At 47.0% G+C, this 20,746-nt stretch overlaps 1 protein-coding gene across 2 annotated transcripts in view; it reads left to right on the top strand.

Annotated features, from left to right (window-relative positions):
- Nucleotides 1-5,271: 5,271 nt before the first annotated feature.
- LOC144605180 (zona pellucida sperm-binding protein 3 receptor-like) overlaps nt 5,272-20,746 on the top strand; it is a 43,172-nt gene continuing 27,697 nt past the window's right edge. For both annotated transcript variants that reach the window (XM_078420268.1, XM_078420269.1), the window contains exons 1-7: nt 5,272-5,441; nt 8,400-8,600; nt 12,666-12,762; nt 13,756-13,829; nt 15,236-15,421; nt 16,378-16,557; nt 17,736-17,921. In XM_078420268.1, the coding sequence (XP_078276394.1) occupies nt 5,393-5,441; nt 8,400-8,600; nt 12,666-12,762; nt 13,756-13,829; nt 15,236-15,421; nt 16,378-16,557; nt 17,736-17,921 (973 nt within the window). In that variant the 5' untranslated portion in view covers nt 5,272-5,392. The remainder of the gene's footprint in view (nt 5,442-8,399; nt 8,601-12,665; nt 12,763-13,755; nt 13,830-15,235; nt 15,422-16,377; nt 16,558-17,735; nt 17,922-20,746) is intronic.

The raw sequence follows: 20,746 nt of genomic DNA on the forward strand, positions 1-20,746 counted from the left end.
TAGCCACCTAACCTAGCAAACATCATAGCCACCTAACCTAGCAAACATCATAGCCACCTAACCTACCAAACACCATAGCCACCTAACCTACCAAACACCATAGCCACCTAACCTACCAAACACCATAGCCACCTAACCTAGCAAACATCATAGCCGGTCGACTGGCTGGGAGTTGCGGCTCGCTGCCGTTGCCTAGCATCACGAGAGAGTATCGTGCCGCATGTCACTCGCTCGGGAAAAGATCAAAATTTGAAGTACGGTCTCTGCTGAATGTGTCGCTTTTGCACCATCATAAAGTCGAAATATCATAAGTCGAGGAGCTTCTGTAGCGTGAAAGATGATTAGATGATTCAGTTTGCTTCTGAAGTTTTCTGTGCACCTTTGAGATTATGTCCTAATATTAAATGTAGTTTCAAAGCACTTAACTGCGAATGATAATAAAATTGATGCATTTTTTAACTTCTCTCTTTTCCTTCTTTTATCTTGCCCAGTGATTACCTTTGGTTATTGGAGTGTCTGGTCTTGATGAAGGAATGAGTGGGTTAACATATGATGAGCATTTGACAGCACTAGGCCTCCACTCGCTGGAGGTTAGAAGGATGAGGGGCCACCTCATTTAAACTTACCAAATAGTGAAAGGCCTGGATAGAGTGGATGTGGAGAGGATGTTTCCACTAGTGGGAGAGTCCAGGACCGGAGGTCATAGCCTCAAAATTAAAGGACATTCCTTTCGGAGGATGAGGGGGAATTTCTTTAGTCTGAGGGTGGTGAATCTGTGGAATTCATTGCCACAGAAGACCATGGGGGCCGTCAATGGATATTTTAAGGCAGAGATAGATAGATTCTTGATTTAGTGTGGGTGTCGGGGGTTATGGGGAGAACCCCTTGAGTCCGTTAGCCCTAAGAGCTAAATCTAACTCTTGAAAACATCCAGTGAATTGTCCTCCACTGCCTTCTGTGGCAGAGAATTCCACAGATTCACAACTCTGGGTGAAAAGGTTTTTCCTCATCTCGGTCCTAAATGGCCGACCCCTTATTCTTAAACTGTGATCCCTGGTTCTAGGTACCTCCCTTCCAGTTTACTTCCTCTCTCCCCACCCCATCCTCAAATTTCAATCAACCTGAAGAAGAGTTCTGGCCCAAACTGTCACCTATCCATGTTCTTCAGAGATGCTGCCTAACCCGGTGAGTTACTCCAGCACTTTGTCCCATTTTGTAAATCTGCACCTGCAATTCCTTGTTTCCGCAAGGCGAGCTCCCCCCCCCCCCCCGGTTGCAGGTGAGAGGGAAGGAGGGGGAGTAAATGGGCAGATGGATGGCAATAATGATGGAGGTAAAAAGGAGATATTTCCTCCATAGACACTGCCTGACAGAAGAGAGACTTAGATTTGGCTCTTGGGACTAGGAATCGAGAGATATGGGGAGAAAACAAGAAGGGCCAAATGGCTTACTCGTGCACCTATTTTCTATGTTTCAATGACTGGATTATTACAGTCTGAGGGATTTAGCTCATTTGTCAGCAAGGACTGTGGCCTGTTCCTGTCCTGTACTAAGTTCTATGTTCTAAGTTTTATCTGTAGAATCTTGCTTTCAGTCTGTATGAAACCACACCCAAATTTAGTGCATGACTGGCATTTCCTGGCACCCCATTTACATTATAGTTAGACAAACTGTTTACACTTTAATAAAATGATTACAGAATGAAATACTAAATTACAGCATTCTCAAACAACGATCCAAAACTGCAGCTACGGATGAAAGTCTCCTTGTCCAATGCGAAATAAGTGAACACATTAAAAAATGGTCGCCATTTCTCGAATTAGATCAACTTCCTTAAATATAAAACTCTGGGTAAAAGCCAGAACAGGAAAGGTTTGCGTGTGAACTGACGATCAGTGTATTACTGTACTTTCCTTTTGTCACGACCAGAGCAAGAATTTAGACACGATCACTCTTGCAAAGCCTCAGGGAGGAGAAGGCCATGGCAGAGCAGAAACGATGAACTGCAGATGCTGGTTTACACAAGGACACAAAGTGCTGGAGTAACTCAGCGGGACAGGCAGTATCTGGAGAACATGGATGGGTGACGTTTCACAGAGTGATGGAGTAACTCAGCGGGTCAGGCAGTATCTGGAGAACATGGATAGGTGACGTTTCACAGAGTGCTGGAGTAACTCAGCGGGACAGGCAGTATCTGGAGAACATGGATGGGTGACGTTTCACAGAGTGCTGGAGTAACTCAGCGGGACAGGCAGTATCTGGAGAACATGGATGGGTGACGTTTCACAGAGTGCTGGAGTAACTCAGCGGGTCAGGCAGCATCTGGAGAACATGGATGGGTGACGTTTCAAGTTGAGATCCTTTCTCCTGCGCACTGTGAAACGTCATTGTTCCATGTTCTCCAGAGATGCTGCTTCACCCGCTGAGTTACTCTGTCTCATTTTGTAAGCCAGCATCTGCTGTTCACTGTTTTTACAAAAAAAAGTTTAAATCCTGTTTGGAGATAAATGTTGGCAAGACCATGGGGCATTGCCCCACAGTCAGTAGGTATTATGACTCAAAATCCTTGTCTGGAAAACTCATTAAATCATATAATTACACTGAACACTTCCTGCAGAGCCCGGCTAGCAAACTAGCAAGCTGCAGCTTGTTCTGGAACAATGTCCCAGTTTGGTTATACAGTGCGGAAACAGGCCCTTCGGCCCACCGAGTTTGCGTTGGCCAGCGATCCCCATACACTAGCACTAGGGACCATTTACAATTTTACCGAGCCAATTAACCTGTACATCTTTGGAGTGTGGGAGGAAACCTGAGCACCCGGAAAAACCCTGTGCAGGTCACGGGGAGAACGTACAAACTCCATACTTCGGCACACAGGGCTCTACTGCTGTGCCACTGTGTCGCCCATGTTTGAATATGTTTTTTTATTATTGCCAAATGCACCAAGTTCTAGTGAAAAACGTTTTGAATGCTATCCAGTGAAATCATATCCAGTACAATCAAGTCCTACTAGTACAACAGGCAGGGCTAGGGGAATGAATACCAGAGTGCAGAATGTAGTGTTACAGTTTAGTTTAGAGATACAACATGCAAACAGTCCCTTCACCCCACAGAGTCTGTGCTGACCAGCAATCCCTGCACATCAACTCTGTCCACACCAGAGACAATTTACATTTTATACCAAGCCAATTAACCTACAAACCTATACGTCTTTGGAGTGTGGGAGGAAATGGAAGATCTTGGAGAAAACCCATGGGAAGAACGTACAGGCTCCTACAGACAGCACCCATAGTCAGGATTGAACCCAGGTCTCTGGGCCGTTGCGCCCTTGACTATGCTTAGAATGTAAGAAATATCTAGAGGAGCCATTTAGGTCCTTACTCCATTCAGACTGCACCCGTAGTCAGGATCAAACCATGGTCTCTGGTGCTGTAAGGCAACAACTCTACCGCTGCATGTCTGTGCTGCCCCGATAAAATATTTTTTAAATGCAAGAGCTGCAATGGGGTAGGTTGGGAGATAGACAATAGGCAATAGGTGCAGAAGGAGGCCATTCGGCCCTTCGAGCCAGCACCGCCATTCAATGTGATCATGGCTGATCATTCTCAATCAGTACCCCGTTCTTGCCTTCTCCCCATACCCCCTGACTCCGCTATCCCTAAGAGCTCTATCTAGCTCTCTTGAATGGGAGTGAATTGAGATGGGAGCAAAACTCTCGCTTGTGGTTGGACCTGTGCACCACAGCATAGAGAGGTCAGGCCCCAAGTGGTCAGGATGGGGAACACACATCTAACTCCCTCACCCTGAACATAGGATCCCCCCAGGGTTGCGTCCTTAGCCCCCTACTGTACTCCCTGTGCACACATGACTGTGTGGCCATGTTCAGCTCAAACTCCATCATCAAGTTTGCTGATGACACTGTGGTAGTGGGCCGGATCTCCGACAACGATGAGAAGGCCTACCGGGAGGAGGTGGCTGATCTGGCACTCTGGTGTCAGGACAATAGCCTCCTCTTGAATGTCAAAAAAACTTAAGGAGCTGATTGTGGACTTTAGAAGGGCTCAACATCCAAGGACGTACACGCCACTGGAGATAAATGGGTCTACTGTGGATAGGGTGAGCAGTTTTAAATACTTGGGAGTCCACATCAAAGAGGATCTGACATGGGCAATGCACATAGCCGCACTGGTGGGAAAGGCAAAGCAGCGCCTTTACCACTTTAGACAGCTGAGGAAATTCAGAGTGTCTCTGAGGATCCTTCATTGCTTCTACTCGGGCTGTAGAGAGCATCCTGTGCGGCAACATTACAGTCTGGTTTGGGAACAGCTCTGCCCAGGACAGGATGGCCCTGCAGAGAGTAGTGCATTCGGCAGAACGCACCATGGGAACTACACTCGCCCCCCTGCAGGACCTATACATCAGGAGGTGCAGATCGAGAGCAAGCAAGATTATGATGGACCCCTGCCACCCCAGCAACGGCCTGTTCCAGCTGCTACGGTCAGGCAAACGCCTCGGCTGTCACGCTGTGAAAACGGAGAGGATGAGACGGAGTTTCTTCCCACAGGCCATCAGGACTGTTAACTTTTATAGCTCCAGGGACTAAATTTTGTCTTCTCTGTATTAACTGTATTTATATGCTGTAACTGTAATTCTTTTTTGTGCACAATCCGCAGGCATTGCCACTTTCATTTCACTGCCCATCGTGTATGTGCATGTGACAAATAAACTTGACTTGCCTTTCTTTTTACACCTGGACTCGATCCATTGCGAAAAAAACAGAGTTTATTGAACTATTGTTTATTGTACAACTGGACACAGAGAGCTGGAGTAACTCAGCGGATCAGGTGCTATCTCCGGAGAACATGGATAGGTGGCTTTTTACATAATGGATCTATAAAGCTGCAGCAAGAAATAATGTCATTGTTGTGCTCCTGGTGCATGGGACAATTTACATATTGTTGACTTGGTGTAACAAACCCTCACTGCTGCGGGCTGCCGTTTGCACCAAGCAAACAATAACCTGCTGGGTAAAGCGCATAGCTCAAACCACAGAGAATTCAGCGGGTCAGGCAGCATCTGTGGAGGGAACGCACAGACGATACTCAGCTGGATTGCATGCCAGGGTGCAGAATGTAGCGGTGGCCACGGGGCACCGGGGACTGCCTCCTTGATCAAAAATGGCGTCCTGCATTAGGATAACGGCCACAATCAAAGATGGGGACCCAACCAAGACGGCTGCCTGCATCAAAGATGGCAGCGCGGGGGCAACACCTTTATCGAAGATGTCGCCTTGATCAAAGATGGTGGCGAGCATCGTAGCGACCGCCATGATCAAAGATGGCGGGTGTCCATTAGTCACAGCGGCGGGCCGGGCCTGGTCAGGCAGGCGGCGATGGCGCTACGGTTGGCGGCGCTGGTGGTGCTGGCGGCCCGGGCTGCGGGTGAGGGCAGGCCGAGGCCTAGCACCGGTCCCGGAACGGGCAAGGCCCAGGGAGGGAGGGAGGGTGATCCCAGGCTGACGCCCTCTCGTCAACGTCTCTTCAACCTTCACATGGTCCTTCTCCCTCCCTCCATTCCCTCCATTCCCTGACCCTGCAGGTCCATCCGCCTAAACGGCCCAAACCCCACTGCTTCGTCCAAGTTAATGTCCAGAGAAAGTCCACACAAAGGTGTGAAAACGCTTCACCTGCAGATTCAGAACAACACCTCATGTTTACCTGGGCAGCGGTATGAACATCGACTTCTCTAACGTCAAGTAACCCTCTCTCTCCATCATAGAAACATAGGTGCAGGAGGAGGCCATTCAGCCCTTCGAGCCAGCACCGCCATTCAGCCCTTCGAGCCAGCACCGCCATTCAGCCCTTCGAGCCAGCACCGCCATTCAATATGATCATGGCTGATTATCCACAATCAGTGTCCCAGTTTCTCCACATATCCCTTGATTCCTTTAGCCCTAAGAGCAAAATCCAACTCTCTCTTGGACACATCCAGTGAATCGGCCTCCGCTGCCTTCTGTGGCAGAGAATTACACAGATTCACAACTCTGGGTGAAAAAGTTTTTCCTCACCTCAGTCCTAAATGGCCGACCCCTTATTCTTAAACTGTGACCACTGGTTCTGGATTCCTTCCCCATCCTAGTTCTCTGTCTAGTTTCACTGTCCTCCTGACTAGTTTTTCTGTATGTATGCCTTGTCACTTTTCCCCCAGCCAACAATGAACTATTCTACATTTTCCTCGATCACCGCCTGCTTTGATCTGTCGTTTTCACACCTTACCCTTCCATATCTCTATGTCTCCCTCTCCCCTGACTTTCAGTCCGAAGAAGGGTCTCGACCCGAAACGTCACCTGTTCCTTTTCTCCAGAGATTCTGCCTGTCCTGCTGAGTTACTCCAGCATTTTATGTCAATCTCCAGATTCAGGGACAGTTTCCACCCAGCTGGTATCAGGCAACCGAACCATTCCATTACCAACTGGAGAACAGTCCTGAGCTACTATATACCTCATTGGAGATCCTCAGAGTATCTTTGATCGGACTTTACTGGACTTTATCTTGCACTAAACTTTATTCACGTTATTCTCTTCATCCTGTATCTGTACACTGTGGCCGACTTGATTGTAATCATATATTGTCTTTCCACTGACTGCACAGCACAGAACAAAAACTTTTCACTGCACCTTTGTACATGTGACAATAAACTCAACCAACTAACTGTATATGACATATACATAGTTATATTACATATAATATACAATAGACAATAGGTGCAGGAGTAGGCCATTCGGCCCTTCAAGCCAGCACCGCCAGCATACAGTGTATACACCAAAGATGGACACAAACTGCTGGAATAACAGCGGGACAGGCAGCATCTCTGAAGGGTCTCGACCCAAAACGTCACCCATTCCTTCTCTCCAGAGATACTCCCTGTCCCACTGAGTTACTCCAGCACTCTGTGAAACGTCATCTATCCATGTTCTCCACAGATGCTGCCTGACCCGTTGAGTTACTCCAGCACTCTGTGAAACGTCACCTATCCATGTTCTCCACAGATGCTGCCTGACCCGCTGAGTTACTCCAACACTCTGAAACATCACCTATCTATGTTCTCCAGAGATACTGCCTGACCCGCTGAGTTACTCAAGCATTTTGTATGCTTTTCTGTTCTTCTATATCCTGCTGCCTATGGTATAACCCTATCAGAGTGTCAGTGTCATAGAGTGATACAGTGGGGAAACAGGCCCTTTGGCCCAACTTGCTCACACTGGCCAACAAAGTCCCAGCTACACTAGTCCCACTTGCTTGCACTTGGTCTATATCCCTCCAAACTTGTCCTATCCATGTACCTGTCTGTTTCTTAAACGATGGGATAGTCCCAGCCTCAACTACCTCCTCTGGCAGCTTGTTCCATACACCCACCACTATTTGTGTGAAAAAGTTACCCCTCGGATTCCTATTAAATCTTTCCCCCCTCACCTTGAATCTATGTCCTCAGGTCCTCGATACCCTACTCTGGGCAAGAGACTGTGTATCCACCCGATCTATTCCTCTCATGATTTAGTACACCTCTATAAGATCTCCCCTCATCCTGCGCTCCATGGAATAGAGATCCAGCCTGCTCAACCTCTCCCTAGAGTGATTGCACCTTTCCTATTTTGGAGCTCAACCCATATTGTTTTAGGGAACAAACCCTACAGTACCCACTCCTGAGTGCTGCTGTGATATTCTCCCTGATTAGTAATGCAATTCCTCCACCTCTTTTACCTTCCTCTCTATCGCATCTGAAACATCGAAATCTGGAACATTGAGCTGCCAGTCCCGTCCTCTCGTAACCAAGTCTCTGTAATGGCCGCAACATCATAGTTCCATGCACAGATCCAGGCTCAAAGTTCATCTGCCTTACCCAGAATAGTCATTACATTGAAGTAAACTCACTAATCATGGCTGACTTGATTGTAATCTCAACCCTGCATTCTCGTCCACACCGAGTCACCTTTCACCCTCTTGCTTGTCAAGAATCTATCTAACTCTGCCTCAAGAATATTCAAAGATTGTAATTCCACGGCTTTTCAAGGAAGAGAGATCCAAAGATTTAGCAACCCTTAGTGGAAAAACCTTTCAGCCTTCTTTGTGTCTAGGTTCTCACGTGTGCTTCACGTCCCTTCCGTCAAGACCCCTCAGCCTAATACGGCTTCTCTTGTTCCTGAACTGTTGGTGAACAATCCATCTATCACTGCCAGTCTTTGTCCCCCTCCCACCTCTCTCCATCTCCTCCCTACTCCAGTCTAAAGAAGGGTGCTGACCCGCACCATCATCTGTCCATCTCCCTCCACAGATGCTGCCTGACCCGCTGAGTTCCTCCAGCACTTTGTGTTTAACTTAATAATCCTATTTATTTTACAGCTGACTGTGGCAGACCTCCAGAGTTGGAAAATGGCTTTCCAGTTGATGAATTTACTTCTGAGACCTCATTTAAAGAGGGGGCAGAGGTAATTTATGGGTGCAATTTGGGTTATGTGTTCAAGGAAGACTCGTTAAATGGTTCAAGATCTGTTACTTGCAAGGAAGATTCAACATGGACAACATTGCAGCTCAAATGTGAATGTAAGTAACGAGTAGTTTGTATTCTCGTTTCTCCTCACTCATTTATTTCACTTGTTGAAGGTAGTATGTTTCCATGGGCCAAAGGAACTGTTGAGAACTTAGTTACTGACCATTTGGAACGTTGCAATGGTGTGAGAATTAGACAATAGACAATAGACAATAGGTGCAGGAGTAGGCCATTCAGCCCTTCGAGCCAGCACCGCCATTCAATGCGATCATGGCTGATCACTCTCAATCAGTACCCCGTTCCTGCCTTCTCCCCATACCCCCTCACTCCGCTATCCTTAAGAGCTCTATCCAACTCTCTCTTGAAAGCATCCAACGAACTGGCCTCCACTGCCTTCTGAGGCAGATAATTCCACACCTTCACCACTCTCTGACTGAAAAAGTCCTTCCTCATTTCCGTTCTAAATGGCCTACCCCTTATTCTTAAACTGTGGCCCCTTGTTCTGGACTCCCCCAACATTGGGAACATGTTTCCTGCCTCTAATGTGTCCAATCCCCTAATTATCTTATATGTTTCAATAAGATCCCCCCTCATCCTTCTAAATTCCAGTGTATACAAGCCTAATTGCTCCAGCCTTTCAACATATGACAGTCCCGCCATTCCGGGAATCAACCTAGTGAACCTACGCTGCACGCCCTCAATAGCAAGAATATCCTTCCTCAAATTTGGAGACCAAAACTGCACACAGTACTCCAGGTGCGGTCTCACCAGGGCCCGATACAACTGTAGAAGGACCTCTTTGCTCCTATACTCAACTCCTCTTGTTACGAAGACCAACATTCCATTGGCTTTCTTCACTGCCTGCTGTACCTGCATGCTTCCTTTCAGTGACTGATGCACTAGGACACCCAGATCTCGTTGAACATCCCCTCTTCCTAACTTGACACCATTCAGATAATAATCTGCCTTTCTATTCTTACTTCCAAAGTGAATAACCTCACACTTATCTACATTAAACTGCATCTGCCATGTATCCGCCCACTCACACAACCTGTCCAAGTCACCCTGCAGCCTTATTGCATCTTCCTCACAATTCACACTACCCCCCAGCTTAGTATCATCTGCAAATTTGCTAATGGTACTTTTAATCCCTTCATCTAAGTCATTAATGTATATCGTAAATAGCTGGGGTCCCAGCACCGAACCTTGCGGTACCCCACTGGTCACTGCCTGCCATTCCGAAAGGGACCCATTTATCCCCACTCTTTGCTTTCTGTCTGTCAACCAATTTTCTATCCATGTCAGTACCCTACCCCCAATACCATGTGCTCTAATTTTGCCCACTAATCTCCTATGTGGGACCTTGTCGAAGGCTTTCTGAAAGTCAAGGTACACCACATCCACCGACTCTCCCCTGTCAATTTTCCTAGTTACATCCTCAAAAAATTCCAGTAGATTTGTCAAGCGTGATTTCCCCTTCGTAAATCCATGCTGACTCGGAACGATCCCGTTACTGCTATCCAAATGCTCAGCAATTTCGTCTTTTATAATTGACTCCAGCATCTTCCCCACCACTGATGTCAGACTAACTGGTCTATAATTACCCGTTTTCTCTCTCCCTCCTTTCTTAAAAAGTGGGATAACATTTGCTATCCTCCAATCCACAGGAACTGATCCTGAATCTATAGAACATTGAAAAATGATCTCCAATGCTTCCACTATTTCTAGAGCCACCTCCTTAAGTACCCTGGGATGCAGACCATCAGGCCCTGGGGATTTATCAGCCTTCAGTCCCATCAGTCTACCCAAAACCATTTCCTGCCTAATGTGGATTTCCTTCAGTTCCTCCATCACCCTAGGTTCTCCGGCCCCGAGAACATTTGAGAGATTGTGTGTATCCTCCTCAGTAAACACAGATCCAAAGTAACGGTTTAACTCGTCTTCCATTTCTTTGTTCCCCATAATAAATTCCCCTGCTTCTGTCTTCAAGGGACCCACATTTGCCTTGACTATTTTTTTCCTCTTCACGTACCTAAAAAAACTTTTGCTATCCTCTATATTATTAGCTAGTTTACCCTCGTACCTCATCTTTTCTCCCCGTATTGCCTTTTTAGTTAACTTTTGTTGCTCTTTAAAAGAGTCCCAATCCTCTGTCTTCCCACTCTTCTTTGCTATGTTATACTTCCTCTCCTTAATTTTTATGCTGTCCTTGACTTCCCTCGTCAGCCACAGGTGTCTCTTACTCCTCTTAGAGTCTTTCCGCCTCTTTGGGATAAATTGATCCTGCAACCTCTGCATTATTCCCAGGAATACCTGCCATTGCTGTTCTACCGTCTTCCCTGCCAGGGCCTCCTTCCAGTCAATTTTGGCCAGCTCCTGCCTCATGCCTCTGTAATCCCCTTTGCTATACTATAATACCGACACTTCCTATTTTCCCTTCTGCCTTTCCATTTGCAGAGTAAAACTTATCATGTTGTGATCACTGCCTCCTAATGGCTCTTTTACCTCTAGTCCCCTTATCAGATCAGGATCATTACACAACACTAAATCCAGAATTGCCTTCTCCCTGGTAGGCTCCAGTACAAGCTGTTCTAAGAATCCATCTCGAAGGCACTCTACAAACTCTCTTTCCTGGGATCCATTTCCAACCTGATTTTCCCAGTCTACCTGCATGTTGAAATCTCCCATAACCACCGTAGCATTACATTTATGACACGCCAATTTTATCTCCTGATTCAACTTGCACCCTATGTCGAGGCTATTGTTTGGGGGCCTGTAGATAACTCCCATTAGGGTCTTTTTACCCTTACAATTCCTAATTTCTATCCATACTGACTTGTGGTGAAACTGACCTGCAAATAGTGAGTTCTTTGAATTAACTTAAAACTCTTTGAGGCATAATCTGTCAATTGAGTTCGGTATAAAGAAGCCAGGATTTGCTTCTTCAGTTATGGAACATCATATCACCAGTTCCAGGTGTGTTTTATATCACAGTTGTACAAGACATTGGTGAGGCCATTTGATGTATTGTGTTCAGTTTTGGTCACCCTGTTATGCGAAAGATGTTGTTAAGCTGGGAAGTGTGGAGAGAAGATTTATGAGGATGTTGCCAGGACTCGAGGGCCTGAGCTACAGGGAGAGGTTGAGCAGGCTAGGAGTTTATTTATTTTAGCACAGGAGGATGAGGAGTGATCGTATGGAGTTGTATAAGATCATGAGAGGAATAGATAGAGCAAATGCACAGTCTTTTATCAGAGGGCGGGAATCTAGTAGCAGGGGACATATGTTTAAGGTGAGGGGGGGGGAGATTTAATAGGAACCTGAGGGGAAGGTTTTTCACACAAAGAGTGTTGGGTGTATGGAACAAGCTGTCAGAGGAAGTAGTTGAGGCAGGGACTATAACAACATTTAAAAGACACTTGGACAGATGCATGGATAGGAAAGGTTTAGAGGGATACGGCATTAGTATAGATAGAAACATAGAAACATAGAAAATAGGTGCAGGAGTAGGCCGTTCGGCCCTTCGAGCCTGCACCGCCATTCAATATGATCATGGCTGATCATCCAGCTCAGTAACCTGTACCTGCCTTCTCTCCATACCCCCTGATCCCTCTAGCCATAAGGGCCACATCTAACTCCCTCTTAAATATAGTCAATGAACTGGCCTCAACTACCTTCTGTGGCAGAGAATTCCACAGACTCACCACTCTCTGTGTAAAGAAATGTTTTCTCATCTCGGTCCTAAAAGACTTCCCCCTTATCCTTAAGCTGTGACCCCTGGTTCTGGACTTCCCCAACATCGGGAACAATCTTCCCGCATCTAGCCTCTCCAACCCCTTAAGAATTTTATATGTTTCAATAAGATCCCCCCTCAGTCTTCTAAATTCCAGCGAGTATAAGGCATCTTGGTTGGCATGGGCATGTTGGGCTGAAGGGCCTGTTTCCTTCTACAACTGAAGAAATGCTCATTTGTAAACAGTAAAAATTCTAGAGTTCACCGACATGGCAATGTGAAGATGCAAAACTGCAAATTGTTTTGCCAGTTCTGAGAACAAGCATTTGGAGAGTTTTGCAAGTATTTTTCTATCCTTTATCATCTCCCATTTTCATTTGCACAGTGAGGAACTGTGGAAATCCAGGAGAGATAATGAATGGATATTCTCAGGCACCAAATACTACTTTAGGAAGTAAAGTTACTTTTCACTGTGAGACAGGGTGAGTACAAAGAACTGAAATTATCTTTAAGATACGTTCTTAAAAAATATTCTGAAGATGGGTCCCGACTCGAAACACTGCCTATCCATGTTCTCCAGAGATGCTGCCTGACCCGCTGAGTTACTCCAGCACTCTGTGAAACGTCACCTATCCATGTTCTCCAGAGATGCTGCCTGACCCACTGAGTTACTCCAGCACTCTGGGAAACGTCACCTCTCCATATTTTTCAGAGAAGCTGCCCGACCCGCAGAGTTAGTTTAGTTTAGTTTAGTGTAGTTTAGTTTATCATCAGGTATTTATTCACAAAATGCTGGAGTAACTCAGCAGGTCAGGCAGCATCTCGGGAGGGAAGGAATGGGTGACGTTTCGGGTCGAGACCCTTCTTCAGTCTGAAGAAGGTCGAGACCCGAAACGTCACCCATTCCTTCTCTCCCGAGATGCTGCCTGACCTGCTGAGTTACTCCAGCATTTTGTGAATAAATACCTTCAATTTGTACCAGCATCTGCAGTTATTTTCTTATACTATTAGTTTATCATCACGTGTACCGAAGTACAGTGAAAAGCTTTATTGTTGCATTCTATCCAGTCAGCAGAAAGACTCTACATGATTACAATCGAACCATCCACAATGCACAGATACATGCGAAAGGGAATAATGTTTAGTGCAGGATAAAGCCCGTAAAGACCGATTAAAGATGGTCTGTGGGTCTCCAACGAGGTAGATGGGAGGTCAGCACCGCTCTCTAGTTGGTGAGAGGACGGTTCAGTTGCCTGATAACAGCCGGGAAGAAACTGTCCCTGAATCTGGAGGTGTGCGTTTTCACACTTCTGTACCTCTTGCCCGATGGTAGAGGGGAGAAGAGGGATTGGCCGGGGTGAGACTGGTCCTTGATTATGCTTATAATGGGAGAGGGGAGAAGAGGGTGTGTTTTTGATGGTACTTGGTGCTTTTTGCTTGTGTTTCCTACAGTCACCTGTTTTCCTGTTGTTTAGATACCAGGTGGTGGGTCGGAGTTACCAGTTGTGCACTGCTGATGGTTGGGACGGGCAGATCCCAACGTGTCAAGGTGGGCTTCCACATTCATCACTAGTTCAACGCAAGAAAGTTAAAAAAGACTGGCAGGGAACTGATGGGCCGAACATTGGCCACTGTCTGTCTGTCTGGCTGTCTATCTAGCTCCCTGTGTACCTATCAATCTATCTACCCATCTATCCATGTAGATCAATAGATATCATCGGACACACCCTCAGAATTAAAGTATGTTCCTTTAGGAAGGAGATAAGGAGGAATTTATTTAGCTCGAGGGTGGCGAATCTGTAGAATTCATTGCCGCAGAAGGCAGTGGAGGCCAAGTCAATGCATATCTTTAAGGCAGAGATAGATAGATTGTTGATTAGTATGGGCGTCAGGAGAGAAGGCAGGAGAATATGAATATATATCTGGACCAGGTGTAAAGCTGCCAGGGGGAATCTCTCTGAGCTGTCATTACATGGTGTGCCATGTTGGGAGTTGTAATCCCGGGGAAGTGCTACCCAAGCCTGACCCCTTATTCCCCCCCCTCTCTTTCCTGTGCCCACCACCCATTTCTCCCACCATCCCCCCTTTCTCTCTCCCATCACCCCCCCCCCTTTCTCCCCCTCAGGCATCCAGGTAGATCAGTTTAACTCAGCATCATGTTTTGCACAAACATTGTGGGCTGAAGGAGCCGTCCCTGTGCTGTGCTGTTCTATGTTAAATGTTGAGATGATGGGTTGAGGCAGGGTTGTTCAATGTTGTGTCTCTGAACCAAGAGGTTTGAATCGCAGAAACTACAGCGTCCATCCAGCCAGGTCAGGCTCGGCACGGTGGCGCAGCGGTGAAGTTACTGCCTTACAGCGCTTGCAGTGCCCGAGACCCGGGTTCCATCCCGACTACGGGCGCTGTCTGTACGGAGTTTGTACGTTCTCCCTGTGACCGCATGGGTTTTCTCCGAGATCTTCAGTTTCCTCCCACACTCCAAAGACGTACAAGTTTGTAGGTTAATTGGCCTGGTATAAGTGTAAATTGTCCCTGGTGTGCGTAGGATAGTGTTAGTGTGCGGGGATCGCTGGTCGGCGCGGACCCTGTGTGTAGGATAGTGTTAGTGTGCGGGGATCGCTGGTTGGCGTGGACCCTGTGCGTAGGATAGTGTTAGTGTGCGGGGATCGCTGGTTGGCGCGGACCCTGTGCGTAGGATAGTGTTAGTGTGCGGGGATCGCTGGTCGGCGCGGACCCTGTGTGTAGGATAGTGTTAGTGTGCGGGGATCGCTGGTTGGAGCGGACCCTGTGTGTAGGATAGTGTTAGTGTGCGGGGATCGCTGGTCGGCGCGGACCCTGTGCGTAGGATAGTGTTGGTGTGCGGGGATCGCTGGTCGGCGCGGACCCTGTTTCGGCACTGTATCTCTAAACTAAACTAAAGTATTCGAAGCACTAATTCAATGTCATTTCTTCAAGCGGTCACTTGCGATGAACTTCCACCAATTATGAATGGGGTCGCTCTGTCACCACCCAATAGAGAGAACTGGAAATACGGAATGGTCACAAGGTACTCCTGTGCTGAGAACTATTCACTGATCGGTGCAAACGAGCTTGTTTGTACAGAGACCGGGGAATGGAACAATGAGCCACCAACATGTAGAGGTACACGACTGTAGTTTGCCAGTTGTCCGTAGCAGATTGTTTGTAGCAAAGCTTTAGGAGCACAAAAAATGCCCCGTCCACTGATTCCATAAATCCTGCCACTTTAATCCTGCTTACAGTGCGGTGCAGCGGGTAGAGCTGCTGCCTCTCGGCACCAGAGACCCGGGTTCGATCCTGACCTCCGATGCCGTCTGCATTGAGAGTTTGCACATTCTCCTTGTGACCGCGTGGGGTTTCTCCAGGTGCATCAGTTTCCTCCCACATCCCAAAGACATGCGGGTTTGTAGGTTAATTGGCCTCTAGTGTGTAGGGACTGGATGAGAAAGTGGGATAACAGAACTAATATGAATGGGTGATCGATGGTAAGCGTGAACTCAATGGGCTTGTTTCCATGCTGTATCTTTCAATCTTCCAATAAAATAATCCTGCACATGATAATGGTTCTGGATACATTTTAGGAAATTCAAGATTAAATGTAATTAAAGACAAATAATTTGCAATCAGCATGGGTTTGGCTTAATGCAGTTGGGTTGGATATGTTCTAGATAACCTTTTAAGCATTTGTTTATATTCAGTAAACAAATTAACCTTGTTCATAAATAAAGTCTTGCAAAGCTAGAGTTGTAGATCTGTAATGAACTGGAATGTGTGTGTGTGTACGTATTAAGGATGGTGAATTCACACCAAGGGTGGTGGGTGCTCCCAGAGAGGGCAGTTGAGGCTGGGACTATCCTAACATTTAAGAAAAAGCAGTTAGACAGGTACATGGATAGGACCGGTTTGGAGGGATATGGACCAAGCGCAGGCAGGAGGAGCTAGTGTAGCTGGGACATGTTGGCTGGTGTGGGCAAGTTGGGCCGAAGGGCCTGTTTCAACTCTGTATCACTCTATGACTAAAGATGATCAAAGCTTAGTTGACTGATGCAGATTCTTGCTTGGATTTATTTTGCTAACAGTTCAGTGCCACCCTCCTGATGTGCCATTGAATGGACGGATCGAGGCAGGATTTGGCCCGATGTACATGTACAGAGACACCATCAGCTACAGCTGCACTGAAGGCTTTGAAATAGTCGGCCAGAGTGTAATAGAATGTGCAGAAAACAGCACGTTTGTACCTGGACCCCCCTCCTGTAAACGTGAGTTGCAAACAATGAGCCTGGAGCTTCACATCCTTGCTCAAGCCCGCAAATATCTTCTTATTTTCTGTCACGAGACGTGTGTCCACCTACAGTACTGCCCAAACCCGTGAATCTGTCCAATCACATTGTTAATACGCAGTGTTGCAATAGTTTCAGTTTAGCTAAGATGCAAAGAAATGGACTTGCATATGCCACAACTTGGAACTTTGCTTTAATTGGTAACGTGCTCCTTCGATTCCAGATGCGGTGCGGGCTCGAAGGGCCGAATGGCCTACTCCTGCACCTATTTTCTATGTTTACATAACCAGGCCAGAGAGGTTTATTTGAGCTGAGTTTATAGTCAGGTGCACCGAGGTACAGTGTTAAGCTTTTGTTGCATGCTAGCCAGTCAGCGGAAAGACTATATGTGATTACAATCGAGCCATTCACAGTGTACAGATACATGTCTAGGGAATAACGTTTAGTGCAAGGTAAAGCCAGTCAAGTCTGATCAAGGATAGTCCGAGGGTCACCAATGAGGTAGATAGTAGTTAAGAGCTTTTGAAAAGTAGTGAGAATCCATGGGTTTGTGAGAGAGATTGTTCCAGGGCGACAGATGAATAAGGATGGGGCAGGGGACAAGAACCAGGGGTCACAGTTTAAGAATAAGGGGGAGGCCATTTAGGACTGAGATGAGGAAAAACCTTTTCACCTAGAATTGTGAATCTGCCACAGAAGGCAGTGGAGACAAATTCGCTGGATGTTTTCAAGAGCGAGTTACATTTTGCTCTTAGGGCTAACGGAATCAAAGGATATGGGGAGAAAACAGGAACGGGGTACTGATTTTGGGTGATCAGCCATGATCATATTGAATGGCGGTGCTGGCTCGAAGGGCTAAATGGCCTACTCCTGCACCTATTTTCTATGTTTCTTGGTAGACTGTGAGGCAACACTTCTTGTGTGTCGTGTATTTTGTTTAACGATGCAAAATATATTCTTTTGTGTGGTGGTGTGTTGGCAAGCTGGGAGAGAGACCTTTGTCCAGTGGCAAGCTTTAGAAAGCATGCAAGAGCATCCAGCTACCTACTCTCTTGCCTTTCTGCAGAGACCACTGTGATTCTGACTGACTGAGGGTGGTTTAATCCGCCAAGCTCACGTTTCCATCTGATGTTTCGTTGTGTTTCATTTGTCCACAGCTGTCTCATGCTCCGCTCCTCCACCAATTAGTAACGGGACTGCTCCCTCAGCAGCCAGCGGAGAGGTGTGGGAATATGGGATGGTGGCAGAATACTCCTGCAGTGCGGGCCATTCACTAATCGGTGCGGCCAGACTGGTTTGTACAGAGACCGGGGAATGGGACAACACACCACCAACATGCAGAGGTACAGTGCAGTGGTGTTACAGCTTACTGACTGTAGATTAGCCTGTAGCAAGGTTGTCGGGTTACTGAAACCGCCCCCAAGTGGCAGTTCCACAAAAGTTCCCGCTTAACCCTGTGTTTAGTTTAGTTTAGTTTAGAGATCCAGCGCGGAAACAGGCCCTTCGGCCCACCGAGTCTGCACCGACCAGCGATTCCCGCACACTAACACTATCCTACACACACTAGGGACAATTTACACTAAGAACAAGCTAATTAACCTACAAACCTGTATGTTTTGGAGTGTGGGAGGAAACCGAAGATCTCGGAGAAAACCCACACAGGTCACGGGGAGAACGTACAAACTCCGTACAGACAGCGCCCGTAGTCGGGATGGAACCTGGGTCTCTGGCGCTGCAAGCGCTGTAAGGCAGCAACTCTACCGCTGCGCCATCGTGCCGCCCCTGTGTTTGAGTGTATTCCTGAAGATGAGGAAAAGGTTATATTAAGTCATCTATATTTATTATTGCAACAAGAATGGAGTTCGGTCAACTAATCAGACTGGTCAACACTGTTGGTTCATAAGGTCATAAGTGGTCATAAGGTCATATGTGATAGGAGAAGAATTAGGCCATTCGGCCCATCAAGCCTACTCCGCCATTCAACCATGGCTGATCCATCTCTCCCTCCTAACCCCATTCTCCTGCCTTCTCCCCATAACCCCTGACACCCGCATTAATCAACAATCTATCTCTGCCTTCAAAATATCCACTGACTTGGCCTCCACAGCCATCACAAAATCCCACAGATTCACCACCCTCTGACTAAAGAAATTTCTCCTCATCTCCTTCCTAAAAGAACGTCCTTTAATTCTGAGGCTGGGACCTCTCCTAATGAACTAGACTCTCGCATTAATGAAAACATCCTCCCCACATCCACTCTATCCAAGCCTTTAACTATTCTGTAAGTTTCAATGAGGTCCCCCCTCATTCTTCTAAACTCCAGCGAGTGCAGGCCCAGTGCCGACAAACGCTCAAAATGTTCCCGAGCAGGGCAGGCCTAGCGTGGCCATTTCCTCGTTACTAGTTGAGGTGGTTGAGACTAGAGATGGCAAAACATAGTTTGATTATCTTGTAAACTGCAGTCTGACACTGGAGCAACTTTTCTGAAAATAAAAGTATTTTGATTTGCCCAAGTGTCAAACTTCACAGACAAACATGCTTGGTGGTTTGAACTCATGGAGTCATGCAGCTGGGAAACAAGGCCTTCGGGCCACCGCCAACTAGAACTAGAACTTGATATTTGACAGAACCTAATTAGATATTATTAAGGCGGAGATAGATAGATTCTTAATTAGTAAAGATGTCAGGGGTTATGGAGAGAAGGCAAGAGATTGGGGTTGAGAGGGAACGGTAGATCAGCCATGATTGAATACAGTTAGTCATGCGATGGAATAGTAAAACATATAATATATACAGTAATTCAGTAGCGGTAGTGGACATTCCGGTGAGTGAGATCAGTCACTGATGGGAGGAGTGCCCGAGGGGGGGGGTTGGGGGGGTGGGGTGGCAGCAATCACCGAAGCGCAGAGTTAAGTAAGGGAACGACTGCATGAAAGAAGCTGTTCTGGAACCTGCAGGTCCGGGAACGGAGAGACCTGTAGCGCCTCCCAGATGGGAGGAGGGTAAACAATCTGTGGTTGGGGTGAGAGCTGTCCTTGACGATGCAGCGCGCCCTTCGCAGACATCGCCTACTCTGGATAGACTCAATGGAGGGGAGTGAGGAACCGGTGATGCGTTGGGCAGTTTTCACCACCCTCTGCTTTCCGGTCGGAGACAGAGCAGTTGCCATACCATACTGTGATACAGTTAGTAAGGATGCTCTCGATAGTGCAGCGGTAGAAGTTCACCAGAATCTGAGGAGACAGATGGACCTACTTTAGTCTCCTCAGGAAGAAGAGACGCTGGTGAGCCTTCTTGATCAGTGTTGAGGTATTGTGGGTCCAAGAGAGGTCATCAGAAATGTTGACACCCAAGAACCTGAAACTGGAAACACGCTCCACCTCCGTCCCGTTAATATGGATGGGGGTGTGCGTACCACCCCTAGTCCTTCTGTAGTCCACAATGAGCTCCTTGGTCTTCTTGGTGTTAAGGACCAGGTTGTTGTCTGCGCACCACGTTGCAAGTAGCTGGACCTCCTCCCTATAGGCCGACTCATCGTTGTCGCTGATGAGGCCAATCACCGTTGTATCATCTGCAAACTTAATAATGGTGTTAGAACCATGTACAGGTGTGCAGTTGTAGGTGAAAAGGGTATCCTACTTTGGAGCGTAGAAGGTTGAGGGGGGACTTGATAGAGGTTTTTAAAATTTTAAGAGGGACGGACAGAGTTGACGTGGGTAGGCTTTTCCCTTTGAGAGTGGGGAAGATTCCAACAAGGGGACATAACTTCAGAATTAAGGGACAAATGTTTAGGGGTAACATGAGGGGTAACTTCTTTACTCAGAGGGTGGTGGCTGTGTGGAATGAGCTTCCGGTGGAAGTGGTGGAGCAGGCTCGATTTTATTATTTAAGAGTAAATTGGATAGGTATATGGATGGGAGGGGATTGGAGGGTTATGGTCTGAGAGCAGGTAGATGAGACTAAGTCAGAGAAAGTGGTCGGCGTGGACTGGTAGGGCCGAACGGGCCTGTTTGCGTGCTGTAATTGTTATATGGTTATATGGACCTGCGTGGGTTTTCTCCGAGTGCTCCGGTTTCCTCCCACACTCCAAAGACGTGCGGGTTTGTAGGTTAATTGGGTTGGTGGATGTGTAAATTGTCCCTAGTGTGTGTAGGATAGTGTTAGTGTG

Source organism: Rhinoraja longicauda, chromosome 24 (assembly GCF_053455715.1).
Source record: "Rhinoraja longicauda isolate Sanriku21f chromosome 24, sRhiLon1.1, whole genome shotgun sequence".
NCBI classification, from domain to species: domain Eukaryota; kingdom Metazoa; phylum Chordata; class Chondrichthyes; order Rajiformes; family Arhynchobatidae; genus Rhinoraja; species Rhinoraja longicauda.